This window comes from Lagenorhynchus albirostris, chromosome 20 (assembly GCF_949774975.1).
Source record: "Lagenorhynchus albirostris chromosome 20, mLagAlb1.1, whole genome shotgun sequence".
Lineage (NCBI taxonomy): Eukaryota > Metazoa > Chordata > Mammalia > Artiodactyla > Delphinidae > Lagenorhynchus > Lagenorhynchus albirostris.
The window spans coordinates 52,239,888-52,266,640 of record NC_083114.1 but is presented as its reverse complement, the minus strand read 5'-3'; the positions used below and the strand labels follow the sequence as shown (position 1 = coordinate 52,266,640).

The 26,753-nt window shown below is 60.0% G+C and overlaps 1 protein-coding gene across 7 annotated transcripts; it reads right to left on the bottom strand.

The window, feature by feature from the left end:
* Positions 1-26,753, bottom strand: RHBDF2 (rhomboid 5 homolog 2). 7 transcript variants are annotated; one of them, XM_060133290.1, is made up of 19 exons: positions 26,641-26,753; positions 14,002-14,203; positions 10,118-10,283; positions 8,982-9,109; positions 8,144-8,339; positions 7,854-8,060; positions 6,364-6,492; positions 5,898-6,016; positions 5,544-5,738; positions 4,481-4,592; positions 4,185-4,259; positions 3,840-4,001; positions 3,380-3,489; positions 3,168-3,231; positions 2,979-3,073; positions 2,674-2,749; positions 2,422-2,522; positions 2,090-2,243; positions 1-1,386 (listed from the first exon to the last, which is right to left on the bottom strand). In XM_060133290.1, exons 3-19 carry the CDS (start codon positions 10,259-10,261, stop codon positions 967-969), a joined length of 2,487 nt encoding a protein of 828 aa, XP_059989273.1. In that variant the 5' UTR covers positions 10,262-10,283; positions 14,002-14,203; positions 26,641-26,753; the 3' UTR covers positions 1-966. The 7 variants fall into 7 exon arrangements, with proteins under 7 accessions (XP_059989273.1, XP_059989278.1, XP_059989274.1 ...); XM_060133295.1 differs by having other exon boundaries at positions 26,645-26,668; XM_060133291.1 differs by lacking the exon at positions 26,641-26,753 and adding an exon at positions 26,148-26,237.

Here is a 26,753-nt window from a genome sequence, read left to right as displayed (position 1 = left end):
CTTTCTTAAAGAATATCATTTAATACATTTCAGACATCGTCCATACAAAGTTAGCGTTACTTTAAAAAAAATTAGGACCATAATATAAACTGGTTAAAAAAAAAAAAAAAAAGGCCTGATTGACCTTGGACAACCCCTGGACACGGGTCCTTGGGGTGGCCCTGCCCTCACCTGGGCAGGAGTGAGGCAAAGGATGGTTGGCTGGCTGGCGTCAGTCTAGCCCCAGGAGGCAGAACACTGACTTGAAGGAAGGGACTGGGCTGGGAGGGGCTGGGGGGCCTGGGTGCGGGGCAGGTTCAGCCTCTGTTTGCTGAGATCAGCGGAGGCTCTCGGATTGCCGGTCTGTGTCTCTTTGCTCCTTCTCTGCCCCAGGCCACTGCCAAACCCTGTCCCAGAAGGTTTGGACCCGGAGCCTCATGGGCAGGCTCACCAGGCCAGGGATGAGTGCAGGGCATGGATTCACAGGGCAGAGATGGGAGGGGAAACAGGTAGGGGCCGTGGCCAGGCAGGGCTGGGAACCTGGTGGGAACCCCAGCCAGGTCCCCAGGAAGGGCAGGCTCACAGCAACGGGGAGGGGGAACGTACCAGCAGAGCCAGAGGTGGGAGATGGGCAGCAGCCCAGGACCTTGGGAAGAAAGGAGCCCACCCCCCAGGAAGTGGTCCTGACAGCAGGAGAGCAGGGTGATGTCAGGGCCTGGGCCCTGAGCTGCAGAGAAACACATGTTCGGAGTGTCCCCCAGCCCAGGCCTGGGGAAGGGGGCCCTCAGTCCCCCAAGGAGCCGCCCTTGATGACCGTCTCCCGCAGACTCAGCCTCTCCTGGGGGCAGAGCTCCTGGGAGCAGGGCCGGCCCCACAGGGTCTCTGGAGCGGGGGTGGGCGCTGTGCAGGCAGGCAGCCTGGCCCGGGCAGTCTCCCTGTCCTCAGCGCTGCATGGGAGCAGCCGTGCCAGCCCCGCCAGGCAGGTGGTCAGTGCAGCACCTGGTCCAGCTCGTACTTCTCGCAGAAGTGGCTGGTGAAGGGGAAGCAGGTGAGGTACTCGATCCAGGGCCAGTGGATGGGGTAGACGTAGAGCCAGATGACCAGCGAGGCGAAGAGGCCGGCGAAGACCAGCAGCGACACGAGGATGAGGGCGCGCTTGCGGTACTTGTCGCTCGTGCCGAAGGTGATGTAGGGCAGGAAGGCGAAGGCCAGCAGCAGGCCGCTGAGGAAGCCAAAGATGTGGGCGATGTTGTCGATCCAGGGCAGGAGGCCGCAGATGAACAGGAAGAGCACGATGGCCGACAGGTTCAGGAAGGCCTTCCAGGGCCGCTCCAGCAGCTGCCAGCTCTGGAAGAGCTCCACGAAGAGGCAGGCCAGGAGGCCGAACTGCGACCCTGCCGGGCCCACCTGCGGTGGGTGGATGGGGAGGGGACAGGGTCACTTCCGGGTGCCACGTGGGAGCCTGTGGGGAGGCCTGGGCACAGCCGGGCTGGAGCCCCAGGACCTGGGTCATCCTCTCCGTGAGCCCCTCCCAGAGTGGGGACCCCGAACCTGACGGCCGGGGGGCAGGAGAGGTGCAGCTGGAGCTGCTGGAACAAAGCTGGCTCGTTCCACCCACCCTTTCTGCGACACTGAGCACCTACTACGCGCACACCCAGTGCCATAAGCAAGACAGACTGCTCCAGGCAGCGCACGTGGGGAGGGACAGACAGACACTGAACAAGCCCACAGCGTGAGGCTGGCTGATCAAAACACTGCCGTTTCTTTGGGTCAAGAACGGTTGCACGAGGGCAACTTCATATGGCCCAACTCACAGCTATGGGACGCGCTACAGGCGGTGGTCATGGTCACGGAGAGAAATGAAGCAAAGAGGCAGAGTGAGGGACGGGGTCCAGGTCTTCCTGGAGGTGACCTCTACACGTGACCCAGGGGCATCACTGCTCCCTCGCGCCTCGGGATGGACTAAGGAATTGGCCAGGAAGCCCCCAGCTTAGCTGTCCATCTGCTGTTGAGCCTGACGTGGCAGGGGCTGTGCGTCCCTCAGGCCAAGCCAGGCGGGAGGCGTGGAAGCAGTAGAGCTAGCCCTCCCTGCCGCATCCTGGGTCCCTACCTCCGCGCGGTACGGGAGGAAGATGGCACTGGCAAGGTTGCCGGTGATGCCGCTGAGAATGAAGATGATGGCGATGCGGTGCCAGCCGGCCAGCTTCTCCAGGTCCCGTAGGATGGTCATTTGGAAGATCACAGACACGAGGCAGTGCACCACGCTGGGCAGGGACACACCGGGCATCAGCCCCCCGCCCCGTCTGCCAGCCAGCGACTTCGGGAGCAGCGGGGTCTGGCAGGTCGTGCCGGCTGCGCCCTGGCCCAGGGGCCCCTCCTCCGGGAGTCCAGGTGGGCGGGGCCCACAGGGGTCTGGGGGGTGGGCAGCGAGGCACCTCTTACCCAGCGTGGAGGAACAGAGACAGCCAGAGCCTGTAGAACTGATCTGGGACCTCAGGATTGAGGAAGGGCAGCAGCCCACACACCTTGTCCAAGCAGTGCACCTGGGGGTGAGAGCACGGCAGTCAGCGCCTAGGATCCCGCTGGGTCCGAGGCCCCGATGTAGGGGGCAGGACGAGATACCCGCTGCAGGAGAGCATACAGGCTGCTGCACCTGGCTGCTCGCGCCCAGGGCCCCACCAGACCCCACCTCACCTGGGAGCAGAGCGTGGCCTCTTCGTGGAAATAGCCGTGCACGAACTCGCAGTATTCCCGAGTGGTGACCTCACAGCTGGGGGACAGGGAGGCAAGGCGAACGCCAGGGCCCTGAGTCCTGCCCGGCCCCGCCTAGTGCCCAGTGCCCGGCCGCAGCAGGCGCCACTGGCAGGACGCGGTGCCCCTCTGCAGGAACCTGCCCACACCACGGACGGCCCCTGAGTGGGGAGGGAGGACGCCAGCTGGGCGGTGGGTGACAGAGGGGGAGCACAGGGGCTCCAGGCCCAGGGCCCAGGCCGGCTCACCTGCCCTTGGTGCCGATGCAGCAGGGGCGGCCCCGAATCTGGCAGTCCATGTGCGGGAAGCCCGAGCGGTTACTCTTGGCCTGCTCCGTGCAGATCTGCCAGGAGGGGCACAGGCAGCAGCTAGGGCTGTGCAGCAGCACGCAGGCCCTCCCCACCCTTCCCGGACCACTCTCCCCCCTGGACACTCACCGGCCACTTGGTGATGTCATCGGGCCAGATGTGGGCACCACTGGAGGCTGGCTCCTCGCAGGTTCTGGAAGCAGAAGTCGGAGGGGCAAAATGAGGGGCCACGGCATCCCCAGCCTGCCACGCCCACTGGCCAACATCCCCGTGGGTGGCACAGACCACATGATGCTCAGCCCCATCTCCTCAGCTCAGCTGTGGGTCTCCCGGGACTGTACCTGGGGTCCTGGTTGCACACAGCCCCCGATGTCCGCTTTTGGCCCAGCGCGGACTTGTCCATGGGGGGCCCCGTATCATCCTGCCACTTGACAAAAGTAGCCAAAGTCTCCTGGAGGATGGAGGCAGGCTGGTCACGGCTAGGACAAGGTCACCACCATCAGAGTGGGCAAGGGCCCCTCCAGGGCCGGGGCTCTTGCCCTGCTGTCCAGGGCTCAGGCTCATCTCCCAGACCCCCACCCCCACTGACACTCCCAAGACCCAGCTTTCACCGCTCTGGGGCTGGGCAGGTTGGCACCCTCCCTGTGCTGAGCTGCGTGCAGGGGTGTGTGATGCCAGGGAGGGTAGAGGAAGGACAGAGGCCACGTAGACACTGCCCTTGAAGGGCCCCTCCCCCAGGCTGGGAGATGGTGCAGGGGACCAGGGTGGGGCTCGCAGGGGTCGGAGGGCCTCTGCCCCCACCGAGCAGTCCTGCTGCAGCGTCTGGATGCAGCCCGAGTGGTCATTCTGGACACAGCAGCCCGAGTCCCGCTCCAGGTCTCGCTCCCGCAGCACCAGCTGCTCGATCTGCTGGTCCTTCCGGATGCAGGGTGAGAACTTGGCTCCCAGATGGATCAAGTCAATCTGGGGGCGGAGGGCGGTGGGGAGTGAGCTCGGGTCCAGACCTGGCTGCTCCGTTGAGAGTCTCCCCCTGGGGGCCCCTGATGAGGGGGGCTTCCAGGCAAGCCAAGTCCCTTCCTGCTCAGCTGGGGGTGGCAGAGGCCAGAGGCTCCCTGCTGAGATGCTGTCCCTGCCTGGGCCCCTTACCGAGCTGGGGCCAATCCAGAAGTTCTCCTGCTGGATGTACTTCATGCTCTCGTACACACCTCTGTTCCTGAGTACCTGGTGCAGAGGTGGAAGGACGGGGGGGTCAGGGGTTTCTCTGTCCCAGGAAAGGGCCTCCGGGGAAGGGGCTGAGAAGCAAAGCAGTGGTGAGCCCAGAGCACCCTCCTGCTTGGGCCAGGTTGTTGCCGTGGGAGGGCCTGGGTGGCCCAAGATGCTGCCGCCTCTTGGGGGAGGCTAGGATCCCCAGGGCGGAGCCCCCCTTCCCTAGCCCCACTCACCAGCTGGGTGGTGACGTGCTGGGCGAAGCCCACCGGCGCGATGCCGTACGTGCAAATCACCAGCAGTGTGATGATGACGTGGACGAAGGTCAGCCAGTAGGTGAAGTAGGGCCTGCGGGCAGAGGCCTTGGGTCAGCGGAGCCAAAGTCACATCCCAACCCTCAGCCCCAGCCGCCAACAGCTCGCACCTGCTCCCTATCCTCCACTACTCCCCTCCAACTCATCCTTCTCCACAGCAACTCTTAAAATGCACCTCTCTGCGTCTCTCCCAGCTTAAATGCTTTCCATGGCTTCTCGCTGCCCTGGGGATAAAGTCTAACATGGCTCCTTCCCCACTGGTTGCAAGGCCTTGCTACGTCTGCCCACCTCCCTGCCTCCTTCCTCTCCTCCTGCAGTTCCTAGAACAAACCCCAATCCCCGCAGCCCCAGGGCCTTTGCACATGATGCTTCCTTTGCCTGGGATGCCCTTGCCGTCTCTCTTCACCCAGCTAACTGCTGCTGCTCCTGACGACGCTGCCCCCCACCAGTTGTTCACTCCCACTCTCTGTCCTCCTTCTCCAGGACACTCACCACACCTGCTATCACTTAATTTTTTTAAACTTAGGGTCCAATGTCTATCAGGTTGCTGCTAATTGTACGTTCTTTGAGAATGGCCTCTTCCCAATCCTCTGGCTTCCCCCAAGGTCTCTGTGCAGGCCTCTTCACAGTCCCTTCACTCGTGGTCACAGCTTCTAACTGCCCCTCTGACCTACCCCGCCCGCCCTGCTCCCCGCAGAGGAAGCAGGTCCAGAAAGCAGGGAGGGTGGAGAAGAGGCAGCAACACCCGACAACCCTTCCCAGGTGACGTGCATGATTGTAGGGTGACCCTAGGGGCCGTCCCTGCTCCCCTGACCCAAAGACTCGATGAACAATAAGGGGAGCTTCGGGAGGGGCCCCAGGGGAACCTGGAAGCTCCCAGGCCCTCCTGGATGGCTCTCAGCCCTTCTCCCCTGGGCCTACGCCTGGGAGTGGCTCTCCCCGCACTGTCACAGAGTGGGCGGGGCCCCAGGCCGGCGTGGCTCACCGGTGGCTGTCGAAGCTCTCCAGCTGGCGCTGCACGGTGCTACTGATGCTGCGGCGGTAGCTGCGGTTCAGCCAGTTGCCCACAACACCCAGGCCGTAGTGCCGCTTCTTCCGGTCGAAGGCAAAGTGCTTCACCTTGGATGCGATACGCTTGCCACGTTTGGCCGCGGGCACCGGGGCTCGGTCAGACTCCTTCCTGGTGAGGACGGTGGTCTCAGCCTGGTGTCCTCCCCTCCCACATCCCATGACGGGGGTCCGGAGGGACCTGTGGTCTAGGGAAGCCCCCTGGCAGGGTCGTTGGGCTCTTCCTCCACAGTGCCACCTCCTTCCACCTGGAGGATTGCCCAGAACTCACAGAGGGATCTGCATCTCTTCGGGGGAGACCGGGGAGGCCGAGCGTGGGATGCCCCGGAAGTAGCTGGCAGAGAGTGGGGGCGACTCAAACACATCGTCAGGCACGGAGCTCATTTCTTCCTGGAGTGGGTGTGGAGTCGGGGACACAGAAGGAGACAACGTGAGGAGTCACCGTCTCCAGCACTGCCCCCAGTAGCTCAGTCAAAGGGCAGGACAAAGCCGGACAGGCTCTTTGGAAGGGAGGTAGAAGGCACGTGTTTGTGGGCCCTGATGGGGACTTTCCCGGCTGGCACCCTTCCTCACCCCAGGTCCTTGCCCTGCCGACAGAAAGACGCACCCCCATCCCACGACGGGCCTTTGGACATCCCAGGGACTCCCAGCAGAGCATGACTGAGGCCGGGTGACCTCTCCTGGCTCCCACCCACCCCGGTCCCCCGACCCCGAGGGCCCACACACCCCATGCTTGCCTTACTAAAAAATGAGGAGTAGAATGTCTCTGCTCCATCGACCGCATCCTCCTCCAGGAAGCTGGGGTAGGCAAAGCTGCGCTTGACCACCCAGCACCGCTGCCCTGCGGCATCCATTACCGAGCGCCCCTGTGCCAGACAGAAGCATGGGCGTCAAGCCCAGGTCAGGTACCCCTGCCCCTGACACCAAAGGAGTCTGTCAAGCCCATCCGTCTGGGGAGGTGGGACCCTGCCCAGAGCATGTGCATCTGCGAGAGAGGCCAGGACCGGGCTCCGGCTCCTGCGTAGCCTGACTGCAGCAATCTCTACATGGTTGGCTCTTAACTTCTCCCTGGTGACCTCCGGCCCTCTGGCTTGGGCACCTGACACCCCACCACTCATCCTGCACCCTTATTCCCACGGGCTTCTTGGCACGGCACACCAGGCCCCTGCTGACCTTTTGATCCCATCTCCTGCCATTCCTCTTGTAAACACCCTTCACTAAAACCACCTGCTACTCCCTCCTACCTCCAGGCCTTTGCATAGGCCGTTCCCCTTGCTGACAATGCTGTTCCCTTCCTGGCAAACCTTTCCTTATATTTCTCAAGTGCCTTCCCTGACACCAGCCTCTCCTATGGGTGGGCCCCAGCACTTATCACACTGAATGGTGACACCTGCCCTCACCCGAGCTGAGGGCTCCTCTAGGGCAGTGACACTGGCTCAACTCACTCTGTAGCCCCTGTGCCCAGCACATAAGGGGGTTCAGTAAACACAGGTCAGTGAGTGGTGCCTGCACATTTCACTTCCTACTTTCCACCTTATGTGTCAGTGCAGAAACCAGCTGTCCACACTAGGGACAACTAGAAGTGGACCACTTCTAGTGGGACCACTAGAAGGATGTGGGTCTGGCGCCCAGGAATCCCGGAGCAACCACTGCCCTTGGCACAGAGGAAGATGCCTGGGGACAGAGGTGCTCTGGAGAGAGAGATGCTCTGGGGAGAGAGATGCCTGGGGAGAGAGAGGCTCTGGGGAGAGAGAGGCTCTGGGGAGAGAGATGCCTGGGGAGAGAGATGCTCTGGGGAGAGAGATGCCTGGGGAGAGAGATGCTCTGGAGAGAGAGATGCTCTGGGGAGAGAGATGCCTGGGGAGTGAGATGCTCTGGGGAGAGAGATGCCTGGGGAGAGAGATGCCTGGGGAGAGAGATGCTCTGGGGAGAGAGATGCTCTGGGGAGAGAGATGCTCTGGGGAGAGAGATGCTTGGGGAGAGAGATGCCTGGGGAGAGAGATGCTCTGGGGAGAGAGATGCCTGGGGAGAGAGATGCTCTGGGGAGAGAGATGCCTGGGGAGAGAGATGCTCTGGGGAGAGAGATGCCTGGGGAGAGAGATGCTCTGGAGAGAGAGATGCCCTGGGGAGAGAGATGCTCTGGAGAGAGAGATGCCCTGGGGAGAGAGATGCCTGGGGAGATACTCTGGGGAGAGAGAGGGAGCAGGCTGGGCAGAGGTGTCTTTACCTTGAGGAAGGCCGTGGCAGCTTGAAAGCTCATGTGGGCCACAGAGATCCTCTTGCGGTGGGGCAGGTGGGAATAGCCGCCGGAGCGGACGCTGGTGAAGGAGGTGAGGGACAGGACCCCAGGGGTCAGGGGTGGGTGCGGGGCGTGGGGCCGGTCCACCTCGTCCGGGTGGCGGAACGCCCGTCCTCGGGCCAGGGGATCCACAATCTGGACGGGAGGGAGGTGGTGAGCAGAGTCAACTGGGCCCTGGGCCAGGTCGCCTGCCGCCCCGCACCCCCGCTGGAGCCCACCTTGGGCATCTTGCAGGGTCTTGGAGACTCGGCGCCCTGGAAGGAGGGCACCTCTTGGCTGGGGAGCTCCAGGTCCCGCTGGCACGAGGGCTTGAGCCGGCCGTAGCGGGCGCTGCAGTGGCGCAGGCTCCTGCGCTGCCAGTGCTGGTGCTTCAGCTCCCAGTCGCTGCTGACCCCGAACCACTGGGCCGTGCCCCTACGGGAGCAGATGGGGTGGGGAGCAGGCGGGTGTGTGACAGGGGAGCGACCGCAGTGAGAGAAAGGCCATGTGCGCAGAGAGGTGACAAGAGAGGTGACAGGGCACGTGTGTGTGCAGGGGAGGTGACGGGCACGTGTGTGTGTGCAGTGGGAGGTGACGGGGCACTGTGTGTGTGCAGGGGAGGTGACAGGGCACAAGTGTGTGTACAAGGGAGGTGACAGGGCACGTGCGTGTGTACAGGGGAGGTGACGGGGCATGTGCGTGTGTGCAGGGGAGGTGAGGGGGCACGTGTGTGTGTGTACGCAGTGGGAGGGGCAGATCAGCTTCCCCTTGACACCTGGTTCGGTGCCCAGGAACCAGATGGGCAGAGGGGGATTCAAGTCAAGAGCTTGAGGGCTGAGCTGGGAAGGCCCCGGGAGCTGCTCTGAAGGGCAGGGGTCCACCCCCAGCTCCCTGACTCCCCTCAGCCTCCTCACTGTGGCTTCCTACCAGGCACAGAGCAGCCTGGGCCTCAGTTTCCCCGCCTGGACAATGGGCTGCCTGCCCGTGCCTCCCGGGAAGGGCCCAGGGCCCAGGTCCCAAGAGTTGACTGGCCCAGGGTGGGTGGGGAGGAGGTGGGGACACGGCGGGCGTGCTCACCTGCGGATGCTCTGGGACAGGGAGGCCTGTCGGCGGAAGCCAGGGCGCTTCTCCGAGCTGCCCTCCTGCCATCGTGCCCTCGGCTCCTGGAGGCTGACGCTCTTCAGGAAGGCTGGGTTCCTGGGCCTCTGTGGACAGCGGGCAGGAGCATGGGCTGTGACTGCCTGCAGCCCAGATCCCAGGCTGGCTCTGCTCTGACTCCCAATGTGAAGACCCAGACAGAACAAACCTCGACCCGAGTCTACCCCAAGCTGCTTTCATTCCGAGGGTCAAATCGTCATTTTCTAGTGTCTTCGGCGTTCCCAGCACACGCTTCCCTAGCTCCCTATCCAGCGCTCCTGCCTTAGGCCTTAGCCGTGGCTAAGCCTTGGCCTCGCCTGGCTTTACATGTTTGAAAGAGCCCTTGGCATGAGTGGGCGGCATGAGACGGCCTCCCCGGTGCCCCAGGCTGCGGTACACGGGCCTCTCACTGTTGTGGCCTCTCCTGTTGCGGAGCACAGGCTCCGGACGCGCAGGCTCAGCGGCCATGGCTCACGGGCCCAGCCGCTCCGCGGCATGTGGGATCTTCCCGGACCTGGGCACGAACCCGTGTCCCCTGCATCGGCAGGCGGACTCTCAACCACTGCGCCACCAGGGAAGCCCTTTTTTTTTTTTTTTTTTTTTTTTTTTTTAGCCCACGCTCTTTGCAGCTAGTTCTCAATGAGCTCTTTATGGAACGCTGGTCCGGACCGGACTGCTGGCAACGTTGATTCCCCCCCGTTCCACCGCAGGAGCTGGGCGCTGGGATCCAGCTGCTGGTGCTGCAGGCGCGCTGTGCCCCTTCCCCCAAGTCACAGGCAGCCCACCGCCCGCAGAAGGGCCAGGGCTCGGGCAAGGGAACGGAAACAGCCAATTCCCAGGCGGAACCGGCAAGTGTTTCTTATTTTCCCTGGCCCACCATGAGACAGAGACTGAGCTCAGGGCCCACGCCCCGTGAAGTGTGGGGTCAGGAAGGACGGGGTACAGCCTACAGCAGGGACACAGGGCAGCTGTGGCTCCGGAAGGCCCTCCTCCGGGAAGTGAAACTGCCCGAAAGGTGTCATGGGAGCACAGCGGTGGCCCTCGGCAGGGCGCCGAGCGCCCAGCTGCTCCCTTACCTGGGGCAGCATGCTGGCCTGCTCGCTGGGGTCCGGGGTCCCGGGCGGAGGGATGGCGATGGATAGGTTGGGTGGCTTCCGGCTCTGCAGGCGGCTACTGGACACCGAGGAGACGCTCTCGCCATTCTTGTCAGCGGAGGCCATGGTGGGCGGGGGGGTGGGGCAGCTGGAATGGAAACAGGGAGGGGGCACAGGTGTGTCAAGAGGCGGCAGGACAGGAGGGGACACGGGGACAGGCCAGGGTGTCAGGGTGGTGCCTGGGCAGGCAGCCCAGACTGAGAACAACCTGTAGAAAGTTGGTTCAAACCTAACTCTGGATTTCCGGGAAGGGAGGCGAAGGTTGAAAGAAGTGCAGCCGAAATTGTAACCAAAGGAGGCATTATGCTTCCAGAAAAATCACAAGGAAAAGTATTGCAAGCAACGGTAGTAGTGTTGGATCCGGCTCTAAAGGAAAAGGTGGAGAGATTCAACCAGTTAGTGTGAAAGTGGGAGATAAAGCTCTTCTCCCAGAATATGAAGGCACCAAAGTAGTTCTAGACGACAAGGATGATTTCTTCTTTAGAGATGGTGACATTCTTGGAAAATACGTCGACTAAAATAAGTCACTATTGAAATGTCATCACGTGAAGCTGCCACTGAAGTTCTGAAATCTTTCATCATGTAAATAATTTCCGTGTTTCTTTTACAATAAAGTAATGATATCCAAACTCATGATATTCAGTGTCTCTGAAATTTAGTTTCTCTGTATTGATTTAAACTTTCCCAAATAAAAGTATATCAACGAAAGAACAAAACAGAACAAAAACCTAACTCTGGACACTAAACCATGAAGCAGAGACTGACTCTGGGCTGCGTGGGGCAGGGTGAGAAGGTGTATTTTCATCCTTCATTTGCATTCCAGGGCAGCAGGGGTCTGGGAGGTCCCCAGCTCACCACCTCGTTCCATTTCCAGTCTCTCTGCTTCAGGCAAGGACCTCACCCAGAAAGGAACATTGAGGGCCAGGGATGCAGAGCTGCTGTGATCTTGGCCACCTCATCAGCCTGGCCAGAGCAGCCCAGGGGGCCGGAGGCAGCTTCCTTGGCCAAAGAGCCCTGCCTTCGTCCTGGGGGCAGGGCTTGGGGGAGGACAAGGGGAAAGGCTCCAGGCAGCCCACAGACAAGGGGCCCATAGCTGTGCAGGGAGCAGGTGGTTCTCAGAGGAGAGATCCCTGGGCTTTGAGCAAGGAAGGAGCAGCTCAGCCTAATTCGCAGGTAGATGAGAAAGCCACCGTACTGGTCCCTGTCCCCCAGGGTTGGCAGGTTCCTCTTTCAAAGGAAAGTGAAACTGCCACCTGTCTGGTACTTTTTGCTTTTCACAAAGGAAGAATATTATATCTTAATGATAAAGATGATATATGAACCTTGCCAAAAAAAAAAAAGACTCAGAAGACTGTAAAGCAGAAAAGTGAACTCCTGGCCCGCCTGTCACCCCACGTTCCAGGAAAGAGCTCGGTGTGCACCCCTCTCCAGGTGCCTCTCTGCACTTGGAAAAGGACACGTGTACTTAACATTTTACACGCACTCATACCTTTTCTTCTATAGCGTGGATATCCTTCCATGTCAATGCAGACAGATAGCTTTACCTGATCTTTCTTGATGACTGGAAAGGCTTCACTGAGTGGAATGTACCAAGATTTACTTAATTCCAGACTGATGGTTGTTTAGATTCATGTCCAGTGTTAACGAACACCCTTGCCTATACCGTGTGTACTTGTCCCGGTATTATCTCAAGACGAACTTCTAGAAGTGGAGTTGCTGGATTGAAGAGTAATTGCATCTTGAATTTCAATGGATCTTGCCAAATGGCCCAGCCAGGAGGAAGCAGCAGTTTACCTCCACCTGGGGCTTTTCCATAGCCATCATGGTGCCACTGACACCCACACCCCCTTTGACCCACCAGAACTAACACCTCCGCCTCATCTATGCTCTCCATTTCATCTCTCACACTGCACGTGACTTTTTTCTTGCTAAAACCCTTCACTATTTCCTCTCCCCACGTCCCAAGGCTGCTGGGGCAGGTTTGATTTCTCTCCCCTCGCACAAGGCCAGGGATCTCACATCCATCTGCCAACTCAGGGGAGAGTCACACAGGAGCCCTCCAGCCATGGGACGGGCGCCGAGGTGTGGGACGGCCGGGCAAGGCAGCAGCCACCTCTGTTCCCAGCCTGTCCGCTCCCCACTCTCTGTCCAGCTCCTAGAAGAGCCACCGTTGCCTCTCATCTGAAGGACCACAGCCTCCAGATTCCTCTACCTGCTGCCCCCCGAGCTCCCACCCCGGGACCATTTTCCACACGGCGGCAGAATCCACCTTTGAAATGTGCAAATCATACCATGTCACTCCCTGCTCAACGCTAGGCCAGGATCTCCAGCTCTCACTTAAAGCAAAGTCCAAACTTCTCACTGGGGCCTCTGGACCCTTTGTGGCTTTGTCTCCTCCTTGCTCCTTCCCCACCCCGTCAGGCCACCCTGGGCCCCTCACCGCCCCGCACCTGCCAAGCCTCTGTGAGGAGGTGCTGAGGGCTTGTGGTCAAAAGCACAGACTGGAGCCGGGTGGCCAGAGTTTGACCTGCACTTGACCATGGGTCACCCAAGTCCTCACCTTACGAGGGAGGAATAACCCGCTCCGCCGGAGAGGTGTCCTGGGCATCAAACGACTGTACGCATGACACACACTCAGGCAGCATGGCCACAGAAACTTGTTCAGGAATGTTCACAGTGGCCTGTTCATTGCGGCCCAAAGGTATAAACAAGCCAAATGCTCACCGACATACAAATGGATGGGGGGAGGGATAAATCAGGAGGTTGGGATTAACATACACAGGCCACTATGCATAAAATAATCAACAAGGACCTCCTGTATAGCACAGGGAACTCTATTCAATATTCTGTAATAACCTATATAGGAAAAGAATCTGAAAAAGAAGAGATAAATGTACACGTATAGCTGAATCATTTTGCTGCACACCTGAAACTAACACATTGTACATCAACTATGATATTAAGATTTTTTTTGTGTACTATAATCTGTGGGAAAAAACATACAAATGGATTAAAAAAAATGTGTTAATCCACACAGTGGACAATTACTCAGCCACGAACAGGAATGCTACGCCGAGACAGGCTACAGTACGGATGAACCTGGGGGATGTTACGCCAGGTGAGAGAAGCCAGACACAAAGAGACCACTTACTCCAGGGGTCCAAGTACAAGTCCAGAAGAGGCAAATCTATAGAGACAGAAGGATGAGTCGTGGCTTAGGGCTGGGGGAGGGGGCTGGAGGATGACAGCTAAGGGGCGTGGGTTTCACTCTGAGATGATGAAAATGTTCTACAGTTGACAGTGGTGATGGTTACATACACCTGTGAATATACTAAAAACCATTCAACTGTACACTTTAAATGGATGAGTTTTACGTGAATTACATAAGTTAAATGTGAACTATATCTCAGTAAAGCTGGTTAAAAAAAAGTCTCCAGCAGGTGCTCCATAAACGTTGGGCCTCTGCCCCTGCTGGTCCCTTCCTCCCCAGATAAGATCATCACACAGCAGAGCACGTAGCTCCTTCTCATCATTCTGGTCCCAGCTTGAGCGCCACCTCCTCCAAGTAGCCCTCCCTGGCTGCCTGAGGCAGCTCCCCCTCTACCCCATGTGCCTCTCCATCACTTCACCCTGCTCACCTCCCTCGCTGCCCTCTTTCTGACTCATTCGCGCTGCATCTCCACTGCCAGAAGAGTGCTGGCCCCCATGCGGCATTAGGACGTAGTTGTTGAAAATCAGATAAGCAAGCAAGCAAGCAAAGCAGCTGGTACCTGGGGTCCAGCCCACTCGGCTACCCAGATTCCTACCTTCAGGGTCTGGGTTGAGCTCACACCTTCCTGGGTCTTGTTGCAGAGGGCTTTAGAGCATGTTCTAGTCCTTTCCTCACTCTGCACAGATGCTCTAGGGTGAAGCCTCAGCTCTGCGGAGAGGTGGATGGATGCAGAGACAGAAGGAAAGATGGACGGATGGCTCCAGGTCAAGCAGGGCAGCTCCCTTGGTGCTCACAGCCTATAAGGAAGGGAGGGCAGGCTCAAGGGTGCATGTCAGGACTACTGCACCTTTTGATCTTATTGACCTCAGTCTCCTCATCTATAAAATGGGGATAATTCCACCAGCTTCATAGGTGAGGGATTAAGAGATATATTCTCCTCCTCCTCCCCCTGGAGTAAAGGCCCTTGTGGTGATGAGCTGGATGCCTCAGAGTGCCTGGAGGCCAGCAGCCTCTGGGCATTTACCTAATAAAACCATCTAAAGACCCGGGCTCTGGGCTGGGAACCATAATCAAGATGGTCCCTACTTCCTTTTCCTGTTTCTACAGAACTTTACTAGAAACATTTAACTTTAAAACACGCAGGCATTATTGGCTATCTTCTGATTAAGACCTGTTTTCAATTAAAGTAAGCCAAATATTCAAGGCAGTGTTCAAATGATTCGGAAATGTTTTGCTGTTGTTTTGGTTCTTTAAATTAATTTTTTTTAAGGTAAAATCCACACAACATAAAAGTAAGGATTAAAAAGCGAACAACTTGTGGACTTCCCTGGCGGTCCAGGGGTTAAGAGACTGTGCTTCCACGGCAGGGGGCACGGGTTCTAGCCCTAGTCGGGGAACTAAGATGCCACATATGCAGCTTGGTGCAAAAAAAGGGAACAACTCCAGGGCAAGCCTTTGTTTTTGAGAAGTCCCGCATAGGGGACATTACCGTGTAGCAGAGCACTCGGCAGCCCCGGCTTGGTAGAACGCCGAGGGCCGTCGGGGGCAGGACAGGGTCAGGGCCCCAGGTGGGCCAGGCCTTCCTCGGCCCTTCGCGTGCATTATCCCGCTTTGTCCTCAAAACACCCTTCGAGATAGACATTATCATCGCTTTCATTTTGTGGATAAGAATGGAAGCTCAGGGCTTCCCTGGTGGCGCCGTGGTTGAGAGTCTGCCTGCCGATGCAGGGGACACGGGTTCGTGCCCCGGTCCGGGAAGATCCCACGTGCCGCAGAGCGGCTGGGCCCGTGAGCCATGGCCGCTGAGCCTGCGCGTCCAGAGCCTGTGCTCCGCAACGGGAGAGGCCGCAACAGTGAGAGGCCTGCGTATGGTAAAAAAAACAAAACCAAAACCAAAACAAAACAAAAAAAGAATGGAAGCTCAGAGGGGTTGAGTAACTTGCCCAAGCTCACACAGCCAGGAAGGGGAGCAGCTGGGACTCAAACTGCTCTGGCTATAGGGCCTGAAGTCTCCTCGGGAAACAGGCGCCCCCCCCTCCTTAAAGCTGGGGTACACTTCAGGCTGGACAGCCTCCTATCAGGGAGACAGAGTAGAGAGTCCAGCCTGGAGGGAAACTTGGTCGGGCATCTCAGCACTTTGCAAACTGTGTTCCTCAGCGGGCTGGGGTTACCCAGAGGTGCCCAAGGGGCTGCCATGGGGTGAACTGGAGGCCGGGGGAGGGTCTGGGCTCCCCTCTGATTCCATGGGGCAGCACCCCTCTGGCTTTACATATTAGAGCGGGGTCTTTCACTTGGTTGCTGAAGTCGTCCAACTACAGGTGAGAGGAACTCTGGGTGCGGAGGGGGTGCCAGAGAGGGATCTGAGGCAGAGCTGGAGGCCCAGGACGCTCCCTGCTTAAGGCCTGAGCAAGACCTGGACATCACCCTTCTACGCTTAGTGCAGGGAGTCCTGACCCTTCATCCCAGGGGGCAGACAGGCCGTGGATGATGAAGCCACTCGGAGATCACAGACAGGACGTGGTGCTGGCCTGGCCGGCGCCTCGGACGCCACTCTGCACCACTCTGTGGACAGCTCCAAGACAACAGCCTCACCTGGGACGCCTGCACAGAAAGTTCTCCAGCTTGGCCTCCTCTGGGACCCGGGTACGGTGAGAAGGCACCAGGTGGGCACTGCCCTTGGAAACTGGCACCAAGGAGGGAGGGACGCAGTGGAGGAAGGCTGGTGGTAAGCGTGCAGCTGCCAGGTTTGAGCTTGGGTAAGGTCACCAAGCAGGTAGGATCCTTTTGGAGCTCACAGCTGATTACATCTCCCCACAGTCAACACCAGTGCCCTTCAAAACCTGCCCCACACACCACTGGACACACCACATCCCCCACAGCTCCCCAAGCTCCTGCTTCCTCTCATCTGAGGCCCTGCACCTGGCCCACCAGGCTCCACCCCATCTGCCTGGCCAACACCTACCAGCTGCTTTAAGGAGGGTAAAGTGTCATCTCCTCCAGGGAGCCTGTCGCGTTACCACCAGCCAAAATCAACCACTTTCTCATAGCATCCTACAGAGATCTGCCTACATGTAGGTATCTCCCACCCACCCCTGGGCAACACAGGGTCCACAACCCAGTTAGCCCTGTTAATGGCTAACTGGATGGAAGGCGGGGGAGAGGGTGGGCGCATGCACAGCTGCAGATGGTCAGTCCACACTGACCCTGAACAGAAACTGTCTTCCGGAATCCTGCAGCCAGCCCAGGAAGTGGCTCATTTTGGAAGGATCTACCGAGTGCTGCTTGCCCCACCCCTGCTCTGTGACCACTGCCCGGCCAAGGATGGAGGATGCTGTCCCAGGATGAGTCCCTAGAGGACCTCCTGTTTCCCCCCTTCTCCAGCACAGCCCAGATTCCCCAACTAGCCCTCCCATCCCAAGGCCATACCACCCCTGGCTGGGACCCGTAGCCCAGGACTTGCCGTGCTGCTGGCATCTGTCCCAGTCTTCTGACGGGAAGAAGGGCAGACTCAATCCAAGGCCAAAGGACTGGTGAGACCGGACCAACCCCAGGGAAATCCTAGGGGTCCCAAAGAGAAGTGGCACGGCCCTGGAGAGCAGAGGCAGGGCTGGGGCACATTCTCCCGGGAAGCCACTTAACCATCTTCATAGGGCGGTGCTGAGAGCCCTGGCCTGTAAGCAGCATGACCGGCACAGCCTCAGTTTCCTTCTCTGTTAAGCGAAGGGATTGGACGAGGTGATGGCCCAGCTTTGACACACGTGAGGCCCACACATTTGGCATAAAAACACCACTTTGGGGACCTCCCTGGTGGTCCAGTGGTTAAGCCTCCGCGCTTCCATTGCAGGGGGCACGAGTTCGATCCCTGTTTGGGGAACTGAGATCCCGCATGCTGCAGGGCGCGGCCAAAAAACAAATGCACAAAAACACACCACTTTGCCCCAGTCGCTCTCCACCACAGACGGGAGGGCCTGCTCCTGAGGCCGCGTGCCCCCAACTTGTGCAGAGATGGTAGGCAGGTGCACCAGAAGCCCAGCCCCTGCCTCGGGGCTCAGGGAGGGAGGGGGAGGGGGCGGCAAGTGCTCGGGGCAGATGCAGGGGTCGTCGGACCCACTCTGGGCACCTGCGTAACCCAAGTCCAGGGCATGGGGCAGCCCAGACGGCAGAGACCAGACAGAAAAAGTGCTGGAACACTGGGAGCACCGTCCCGCCCAGCCCTTACCTCCCGCGCCCTCAAAGTGCTTCCTCACTGCAGAGGAAGCTGTGACAGCCTGGGACCAGGCTTCCTCCTGGCCCAGTCACATCCGCTGCTCTCTGAGACCCCCAGGCTTGCGGCGGCGCCCAGACCGTGGGCGGGGGGGCGGGGTTTGAGGGCCTGGCCCACCCGGCTGGCCACTGTCACTTGCCCGCAACAATTTTGGCTTCGGTGGGGCCTTCCCCAGAAAAGAGCCTTCAGCCCCAGGATACCTAGGAGACCCCCAAAGGGCCCTGGGTAGAGAGAGGGGGTCCAGCATGGGGTAGCAGGGGTGCATATCCAAAGAAGCAGTGCAGTAGAGAGTTCACATCACCCGAGGCACCCACGGGTTGACCGACCCAGGGTCTGACCCACCACTATGCCCACACCCAGTAGCCTAACCCCTTTAGCAGCAGCCAGGAGCTGCCACATGTGGCAGAAACGCAGACTCAGAAACTACAGGCTGGTGCCGCTGGGGAAGCCGGTTTCCCCACAGAGGGTGGAGCTGGGCACGGCCGGCTGAGCCCGTCCCGGCAGCCACGGCCAGGGTGAGCCGGGCCTCCCCCGCGGGTCCCCCGCCAGAGCACTACCAGGGCACACGCTGGCAGGGTGCCCCCTCCCCAGGCTGCATGGGCCCACTGTCCCCTCCCCACCTGCCCCCACGTGTGCTTCCGCGGTCCTGAGGAGTCTGGCTCCGGCGCCCGCCTTCCCTCTCTACCTGCCCGCCACCGACACACTAGCAGGTTTCTGAAAGCTCCCCTGGTCTGGCTAACGGTGGATGGATTCTCCATACCCCCGGCTGTGAGGACCTCATGAGCCGGAAGCAGGCGACTGACACGAGGACTCAGCCTGCGTGTGGTCAGAAATGGGGACAGAGAGAAGGGAGGGGTCCTTGGAGGAGGGGAAACAGGCTTTCTGAACCACGAGACATGGTCAGGAAGTTTACGGGACCCCCACGGGGAGGGCCTCAGGCCCCCTGAACAGAGGAAGGGAAGAAACCACCACCTGGCCCAGAGGTTCCGCCCAGCTGGCGGTGGGCAGGCCGTCTGCAGGGAAGGGAGGCGGCCAGGGCCGCTGGGACCTGCCTGTCCCCCGCTGAATCACAGGATGTCGGGGTGAGGGCAGGGGGCAAGGAAGTGGCCTCTCTCCCTGGCTTCCCTGTCACAGAAACCGAAACCCGATGTTTCCCTCCCCACAGCCCTTCTGGGAACTGGGTCATTTTTAGAAAGCAGCAAGGAGGAAGCTGGCCCTCGCCCAGGGTGCAATCCCCAGCGGAACCCCTGTTTCTGCTGATCTCGGAGCCACTCCGGCTGCCACGAGGCCCGGCAGGAGCAGCTTATGTAAAGACTGCAACCTCGCCCAGGCTCCCTACCCGCTGGCCCGGCACGGCCGGTGACTCACCAAGGACGCCTCCCTGCCCTGGCGAGAGCCGGTGGGGACAGGAGCGCCGGGCAGGAGGGAGCAAAGGCACCCAGCTGGGGGTCACGCAGGATTAGGAAGACAAAAAACGGACAGACCAAGAGGGAGGGAAGTAAAGTGCGCCAGACCCAAGCATCAGAGCTAGAGAAGGCAGGGGGGGAGGGGACACCTATCTATCTCCAGAAGCCGGCAGGAGCCGTCCCTGTGGCCGCTCTCCCTCCTGGCAAGCGGCCACTTCCCTAGAGGTGCCAGTCGGCAGACACACTTCACAGGCTGCCCCAGCGCACGCCCACCCTTCAGCCCAGCTGCCCCCAATGGAGAGGAAAAATGAAACCACCTGTGGGCTTGTGCTCCAGCCGCAGGGAGAGGCCCCACGCACAGAGGGCCCCGGCCTGGGGAGGCCCCGATTTCTCCTCCACCTTGAACGGCTTTGCTCAAACTCTAGAAGATAAAGAACCTGGGGACAGGTTCAGGGACCTGGTGACCTTCCCCATCAGACCCCAGGCTCTGGGCTCCCCGTGACCCAGTTAGAGTGGCTTGGGCATCACGGCCGACCCCAGACACGGGAAGTGGGAGCTGGGCACATGCTCTTGGTGGCAGCCTGGAGCCCAGTGTCCGCCAAGAGCGTGTGGGTGCGAGGAGGACGGGTTGCCATGTTCACAGCCCCACTCTGTTCCGCCCGGAGGCTTTCTCAGGACCACACGTCAGCGGGGCTGGCGGCGATGTGAATACCCCCATATTCTGTGGGGACCCCAATTCCAGAAACCCAGCTGGGAGTGCCCGAGCCCCATGTCCCCACGGCCTACGGTGTAGCAGCTGCTGGCAACATACAGGGACAGGCATTATTGGAAGTGGGAGCGGCACCAGATCTCCCCAACTGACCACAGTGCTGGGCCCTGCCCACCGTGCTGCCCTCCCAGAGGCCCCTCTGGGAATCTCTGGACTCCAGAAGCTGCTGATGGAAGCAGATCAGGGGAGAGCAGCTGAGCAGAGACCTTCCAGACCCCAGGCAGTAGCGGCTTCCAGAGCCTGGGGGCCGATGGCAGCTTAAGGACAACAGCGGGAAGGGAGCAGAGCGGCCGGGTCCTAGGATTTTCTACCCAGCAGCCCGGCCTCCTTTGGGAAGGTGGCCTATTCTGTCCCAACCCTGCTGTTCCCTGAGCATTGCTGTGAAGGACAGGAGTCAGAAGTGGCCCCTAGGGGCCCAGAAGCCTCTGGTCCTTCCAGGCCAGACACCAGGGCACAGGAGGGATCCTGGAGAGGAATCAGCACCTCTGGGCACCACGCTGTCCCAGGTGTGAGGTGAACCAGGCTTTGCTCCAAACACTCATGAGGATTTGCCTCTCTTGGGATCTTGAAGTAGTGGGAGTGGGGTTTCCACTGGACCTTGGAACAGGCAGAGGCTTAGCACATGCTCAGTGGTGGGGGAGAATGGGGTGCAGCATGGGTGGGGGAGCAGGAGAGGCCCACCTCACTCCTGCTGGGGCTCCCACACCCCGAGGTGCGACCAGGCTGTTTCCAGACACGACTAACCTCGGCACACAGAGCAGGCCTCTGTCCCGTGCTTGCAAGGGTGGAGTCCACCCAACTTCCACCCACTCCTCGTGGCCTGGCTCCAGACAATGAAAACACTGTCCAGCTGGGGGAGGCACAGGGTCAGAGTCCCAGCCCTGACCGCTGTGTGATCTTGGGCAAGCCGCTTGGCATCTCTGAGCCTCAGTGTGTTTATGCATAAGACGCTAAGGAGCCTCCCAGGGGTCTGAAATCTAGGTGGCTTTGTCACCATTAGCCAGGGGTCACCCTGGGAGCACAGGCAGCTGAGGGACAAAGTCTGGCCATATCTCACAGAGAGGTAAGCACCTCACGCAACGTCACTCAGCCGGAAGTCAGGCCCTGGGCGGCCCTGAGTCCCTCACCTCAACACACTCAGGACAGGGCGCTGGGTGCCCCTCACTGCTGGAGGCCCAGGTCGGCTGTCAGCAGGGAGGGAACATGCCAGGCAAACACTTTTCAGCTTGTAAACAGTCATTAAGGAGCTAATAAACCAGACTTCCCAGAATCCTGCCCTGGGGCTTTGCTCCTTCCCTGGAAGAGGCTGGCCCCAGCCCCAAAGGCTGCTGCGAGGGCTTCGGGGTACATGGACGTGGGCCATCCAGGCCACTCAGACCAAGGGAGCTCTCCACACACGTCACTAACCCCATCCCCCCATCTTGCTTTGGAGCTGTATGGGTTCTCTTGTTGAGAAATGAGGGCTGGGGAGCTGGAGACAGGGCTTAAACCCTGGCTTGGCCACCTACCCGCTGGGAGACTGGGCAAGTTATCACTTCTGAGCATCAGTTTCCTCTGCTGCAAAATGATATGATGCAGCCCCCATCCCCAGGGATGACACGAGATCATGAGTGAACAGTGCCTGGGACACAATTGGTGGCTGGTAACTGGTAGCTTCTATTATTCCCAGCTGACCTCTGCCACCATCGCTCACTTGGTTTCTACATCTGAGCCAAGAGTTCCAGAGGTGACAGATCTCTGTTTGACAGGTGGGGAGACTGAGGCTCAAAGAGGTGAAGTCCCCTGTCCAAGGTTACATAGTTACGTGGTGGGGCTGTGGCCTCCTGCCACCTCGGAACTGGTCAGGCAAAGCGGCAAAAGAACGGGCAGTGGGGTGGTGACTCAGGCGCTGCGGACGAGTTTTAGGTGCACAGGCCTTTGACTCACGAGTCCCTCCCAGCCCGCCAAGCAGAAATGACATCACCTAAGGCCTGATGCCACTTCCCAGCTTATCTAAGGACTTTCACAAGCATCCTCTCACCCTTGTCCTTATCTCACGATTGTCATTGGCTGATAAAGCCATGAGCTAAACAGCCAGGGCTCAGGCCAGACTGCAGTTCCAAGTCCTACCTCTGCCCGGTCCCACGGCAGCTCTCCCACCTTCTCTTCCAGGCCTTTGGGGCCCACACTAGAGGCATGACCTGGGGAGAGCCACCAGGAGGGGGAAAAGGTGCTTCTTGCTGGCAGCCGGGCAGGACCACCTGAGGACCCTCTCGCCACAAGCTCCGGGGCCACACGTGGGAGGCAGAGAAAACCAAGCTTACCCTGCTCCCACCTCCAAGAAGCCCAGCCAGAGGGAGCAAGGGCTGAAGGACACGGCCTCCACGACCACCACCCCCACCATCATGACGCACATGCTGGAGGGCGGGGGCCAGCAGTTCACAGCCTGATCCCCCACTCCCAGATGGAAACCCACTCACTGTTCCCATGGCCTCCGTGGTGCTGGGGGTCCCCTCCCCCCCAGACACAGCAACTTCTGCAGGATAACAGCAGTGCTGCCGTTCTGCAGTGTGTTCTCACCTCGTCCTCCCAACAGCTCAAGAGACGAGGTAAGACCTCTGGCATCACCGTGAGTCTGTGCCGGGGCACACAGACACGTCCCTGTTACTGTGACAGCTCGCCCACTGCATTCTTAGTGCAGCCGGGCACCTGCCCAGGCTTTACATGAGTCACCACTGGAATCCTCACAGCAACCCTCCCAAGCAGACTACTGTGAGCCCACTGGGGAAACTGAGGTACGGACTACTTAAGTGACCCCCATCCTACCGACCACACTCTCATAGCCCAGGTGCCTGCCAGCCAGCCTTTGGGCCTGGCTCCCCAAGCTGGGAATCACCCCCTCCCACTGCTGCCCCTCACCCTCCAGACCAGCGACCCTGATGGCCCACCTCGTCTGCCCTGCCCGCTTAGCTCCAAACACTTTCCTAGAGGGGCTTGGAATGTGCCTTCCCGTAGCTTTGAAACCTCAAGTCTTGCATCTGGGTCCCTGGATAAACTTACCGCGTGAGGGAATGTGGACACAGTGGCTGTCTATACTGCCCTGAAGTTGAGAAGAAACTGTTTCCTTTATGCCAGTCCTGAGAGCTGCCCTTGCACGGCAGCCTCCCTGCCGGGGTCCCCACACGCTAGGTCAGCCTGCACTGACGTCCCCGCCACTCCGCCCCCGGCCTGGCCCAGCCGGATGGGAAACTGGGAGCAGAGGCGTGAGCTCACTCTGGAAATCCCCACTGGCCGGGGCAAAACTGAGGCCTGCTCCAAAGTGGGTGTCACAGAGACCCAAGGGGAACCGCAACCTGGAGAGTACATCTCCCCTGATGCTGCACCAGGTGGCAGGCAGGGGGCCGGGGCCACCCCAATCCCGACCCCAAGGGAGGCGCCAGGTGGCTCATCCCAGTCACATGCACAAACACACACCCCTGACTTCCTGCTCTCATCTGGGGTCTCGCCTGGGGACAAGTGTGCACAGCAAATCAACAGGAACCCTGTGAAGAGCTCTGGCCACAGTGAAAACACCACCACTGACCCAGAGCTGGGCTCGGACCCCAGCTGCTCCCACAGTACATTTCCGGTGTGATTATTCCTCCTCTTCGAGGGCCAGGAGTCCCCATCTAGGCAATGAGCGTGTGCCTGTGTGCATATGTGCGTGTGGGTTACACCAGGTATGGCTGCAGCTCAGAAATGAGCACATCAGGTAGGAGTCACCTGGTACTCTTGCTGGTAGGTGGCAGAAGGTTTTAGGGCTGGGCCTGGGAACAGACAGCCCAGGTTCAATGTCAGGCCCTGACAATTACTTCCTGAACAGCTCTGTCCAAGTCTGAATGCTGCTTTGTGCCTTGAGAGGCACACAACAGATGGGGGTCACTATTATGGGTTTTTTTTTTTTTCAGCTGAACAGATGAAAGTCTCACTCCAGCCTTTTAAACTTAAAAGACCAAAAGAAGCCCCCAAAAGCAAAAGTCAAACCAGAAACTGCCACCTGCCCTCTGACCCCACCAGGGTTCCCAGGTCAGGAGGCCAGGGTCCAGAAGTGAACAGGGTGGTGGGGGGAAGGAGGGATGGATATTGTCAGGAAGTGGGAAGGGAGGGCAGTGAGGTGGCCTGGGCTCCTGGGCATGAACGGCTGCTTCATCCCATCCTGCCCCTCTGTGACAGCCCCCCGCCCCAATTCCCTACAAAGCGGGAGCATACTCCTCGAGTCCAACCCAAATAATTCAAAGTCATGCCTACCGGGGGAACCCCAGGCCTGTGGCTCTGCTGTCCTCCATCTCTCACTGGTGCTGAGCTAACACCACGAGCAGGGGGCGCATCACTCCACCAGCAGCTGGGCCCACCCCGGGCCTCTCGTCTCACCCAGGGTTCCCACAGCCACGGTGGAACTTCCTACTGCAGGAGGGAAGCAGACTGGGGAGCTGCAAGGAATTAGGCGCCCTGTTATTCCTCAGATGTTATTTTCCTGGTGTAAGTGACTGAGGAGTCAGGTGTGGGTTCAGAAGGGAAAATTACAGCTGGTCACATGGCGTCAGGCGTCCAGGCCCACCTAGCAATCCAGCGTTGGGAAAACCTATGAGAACAGAGCTCACGCCCCGGCCCCCCACAGGGGTATTCGACCTCCAGGGTTGCCCTGGCTCACCCTGTGTGGGAGGTGCCCTAGGGGCGAAACACTCCAGGACAGAGCTGTGAGAGGGCCCCTGTTCCCAGTGCCTCCCCCAGAGCACCGAGAACTGCTTCCTGCAGGGCTCGTGGTTTAAGCAGGGAAGAGGCCGGCTTGTGGCACCAAGGGAGGCCTACTGCTAGGGCGTAACTGCCCTCACACCTCCTTACCGCTTACCTCATTTAGGCTTATTCCAAGTTCCTCCTCTAACCCCTGGGGAAACTGAGGCAGGGAGGGGCAGTCAATGAGAAGTAACTTGGTGGCCCGGGTACTGCGCCAGGGTTGCTCAACCTCAGCACAGCACTACTGACACTTCGGGCTGAGTAATTCTTCGTGGTGGGAGCTTCCCCATGCACTGCGGGGTGTTTAGCAGTATCCCTGGCCTCTACACCCTAGACCCCCTCCGCGGAGTTGTGACAACCAAAATGTCTCCAGACACTGCCGAATGTCCCCTGGCAGGCAAAAGTCACCCCCTGCTGAGGACCACTGCTTTAAAAGAAGCTTCACGGGCTTCCCTGGTGGCGCAGTGGTTGAGAGTCTGCCTGCCGACGCAGGGGACACGGGTTTGTGCCCCGGTCCGGGAAGATCCCACATGGCGCAGAGCGGCTGGGCCCGTGAGCCATGGCCGCTGAGCTTGCGCTCCGCAACGGGAGAGGCCACAACAGTGAGAGGCTCGCGTACCGCAAAAAAAAAAAAAAAAAAAAAAAAAAAAAAAAAAAGCTTCACTTTCCACTCTTTGCTCTGCTTTACCTACAGCAAGTGACAGTAACATAACACAGACTCTGGGCTCATTATGCCACCCACACAGGGTCCTAAATCTATAGCCATTGGGAAAGAGAAGCCAGTCCACGTGTGGGGTCAAACCCGCAAGCCCTCCCCTCCTTAGACACTCCCTCTTAGGGGCTCCAATTCGAGGCCTCCCCCTTGGCCTTTCACCCAGTTAGGCTGAGACCTGGGCTCCCCTCTGCTCTGGGGTGGTGGGTTTATACTCTAGGGACATACTCCTCTCTAACCCAACACAGTGCCCTGGGGGAACGGAGGAGGGGCAGCTTTTCCAAGCCCCTCTGTCCGGAAGTCAGGAGTCCTGGGTCCAATTTCTGAGCTCTGGACCAGCCTGGCTGTGAGCCCACCCTCCCGCACCTGTTTCCACCTCAGCTAGACTGAAGGGACAAACTCCGCCCCGACCGCGGCGGCTCACCCAGGAGAAAGGGGAGGGGAGGGGAAGGTATGAATTCCAGGCGCTTCTGGGAGGAAGGCGGGACTGCGCGGTCCTGCCCTGGGGCGGTCCCCTCTCTTCCTCCCGGGACTTTAAACTTCTGCCCAATCGGCATGCCCCCACCTCTGGTGACCCGTGGCCCAGGGACCCCTGAGGCGTCTTGTCCGAGCTGAGTCCCAGGGGCCGGGAGACCCGGTCCAGCGGCCCCGTTCGAGTAGAGCCCCGGCCTCTGGCCTCGGGCTCGGCCCACGTGGGGCCCGAGTGCCCCGCAGCGCCGGCCCCTTCGCCGGCCGCGCACCGCCGCCCCAGGGCATGCTCGGGCGCGACCCCACGGCCCCTCCGGGGCCCGGAGTCCGGCTGCCGCGAACCCGGCCTCGCCCGTCGCCCCGCGCTCACCTCCCTGCGGCCCCAAGTTCCCGGGACTCGGCTCCTAGCGGCGCCGGCTGGCGCCTGGGCGGTGGCTCCTGGGGGCGGGGCCCCAGCGCTCCGCCTCTTCCCTACCTGCGCGCGGGCGGGAGGGCGGGGCCTGGCGCCGGGGGGCGGGGCCCGTGGGGCCCCGCTCGGTCCCAGGCGCAAGTGTCCTGCTCTGCTGCTCCCGGCTCGCGCCGCCCTTCCGCGGTCGGCCTAGTGGTGTCCCCTACTGGGCAGAGCCCTATTTTCCGCCGGAGCTGGTCTCTTCCGGGCGCCGTCCTCTCCTCCCCCGACAAAGCGTATAATCTAGGTCTGAAGTACCATCATCAGGTCAACCCCCAAGAAGAACCCCTCCAATAAATGACAGCCACCTTCCATACCCCTCCCTCCAGAGCCTTCATCCTTAGGCCAAACGGGCCTGTTCCCTCAAAACTTTTAGCCCTCACCCTTTCCCTGAAACACATTTGGAGGGTCTCACCTACAAGTCCTGCTGCAGCTCCCGCCTCCGGGACGCCTTCTCTGATCTCCGCCACTGCCCTCGCCTCTCCTCTACAGCGAACGCTCCCTCCTCCGCATCCTCCCGAGGCGGAG

Excerpts from the sequence above, each read along its gene's own strand:
- RHBDF2 (XM_060133290.1), bottom strand. The coding sequence starts at position 10,261 with ATGGCCTCCGCTGACAAGAATGGCGAGAGCGTCTCCTCGGTGTCCAGT. Across the intron at positions 3,232-3,379 it reads GTGTGCAACCAGGACCCCAG|AACCTGCGAGGAGCCAGCCT; the intron begins GTACAGTCCCGG and ends TTCTGCTTCCAG. Across the intron at positions 1,387-2,089 it reads TCCTCCCGTACCGCGCGGAG|GTGGGCCCGGCAGGGTCGCA; the intron begins GTAGGGACCCAG and ends CACCCACCGCAG.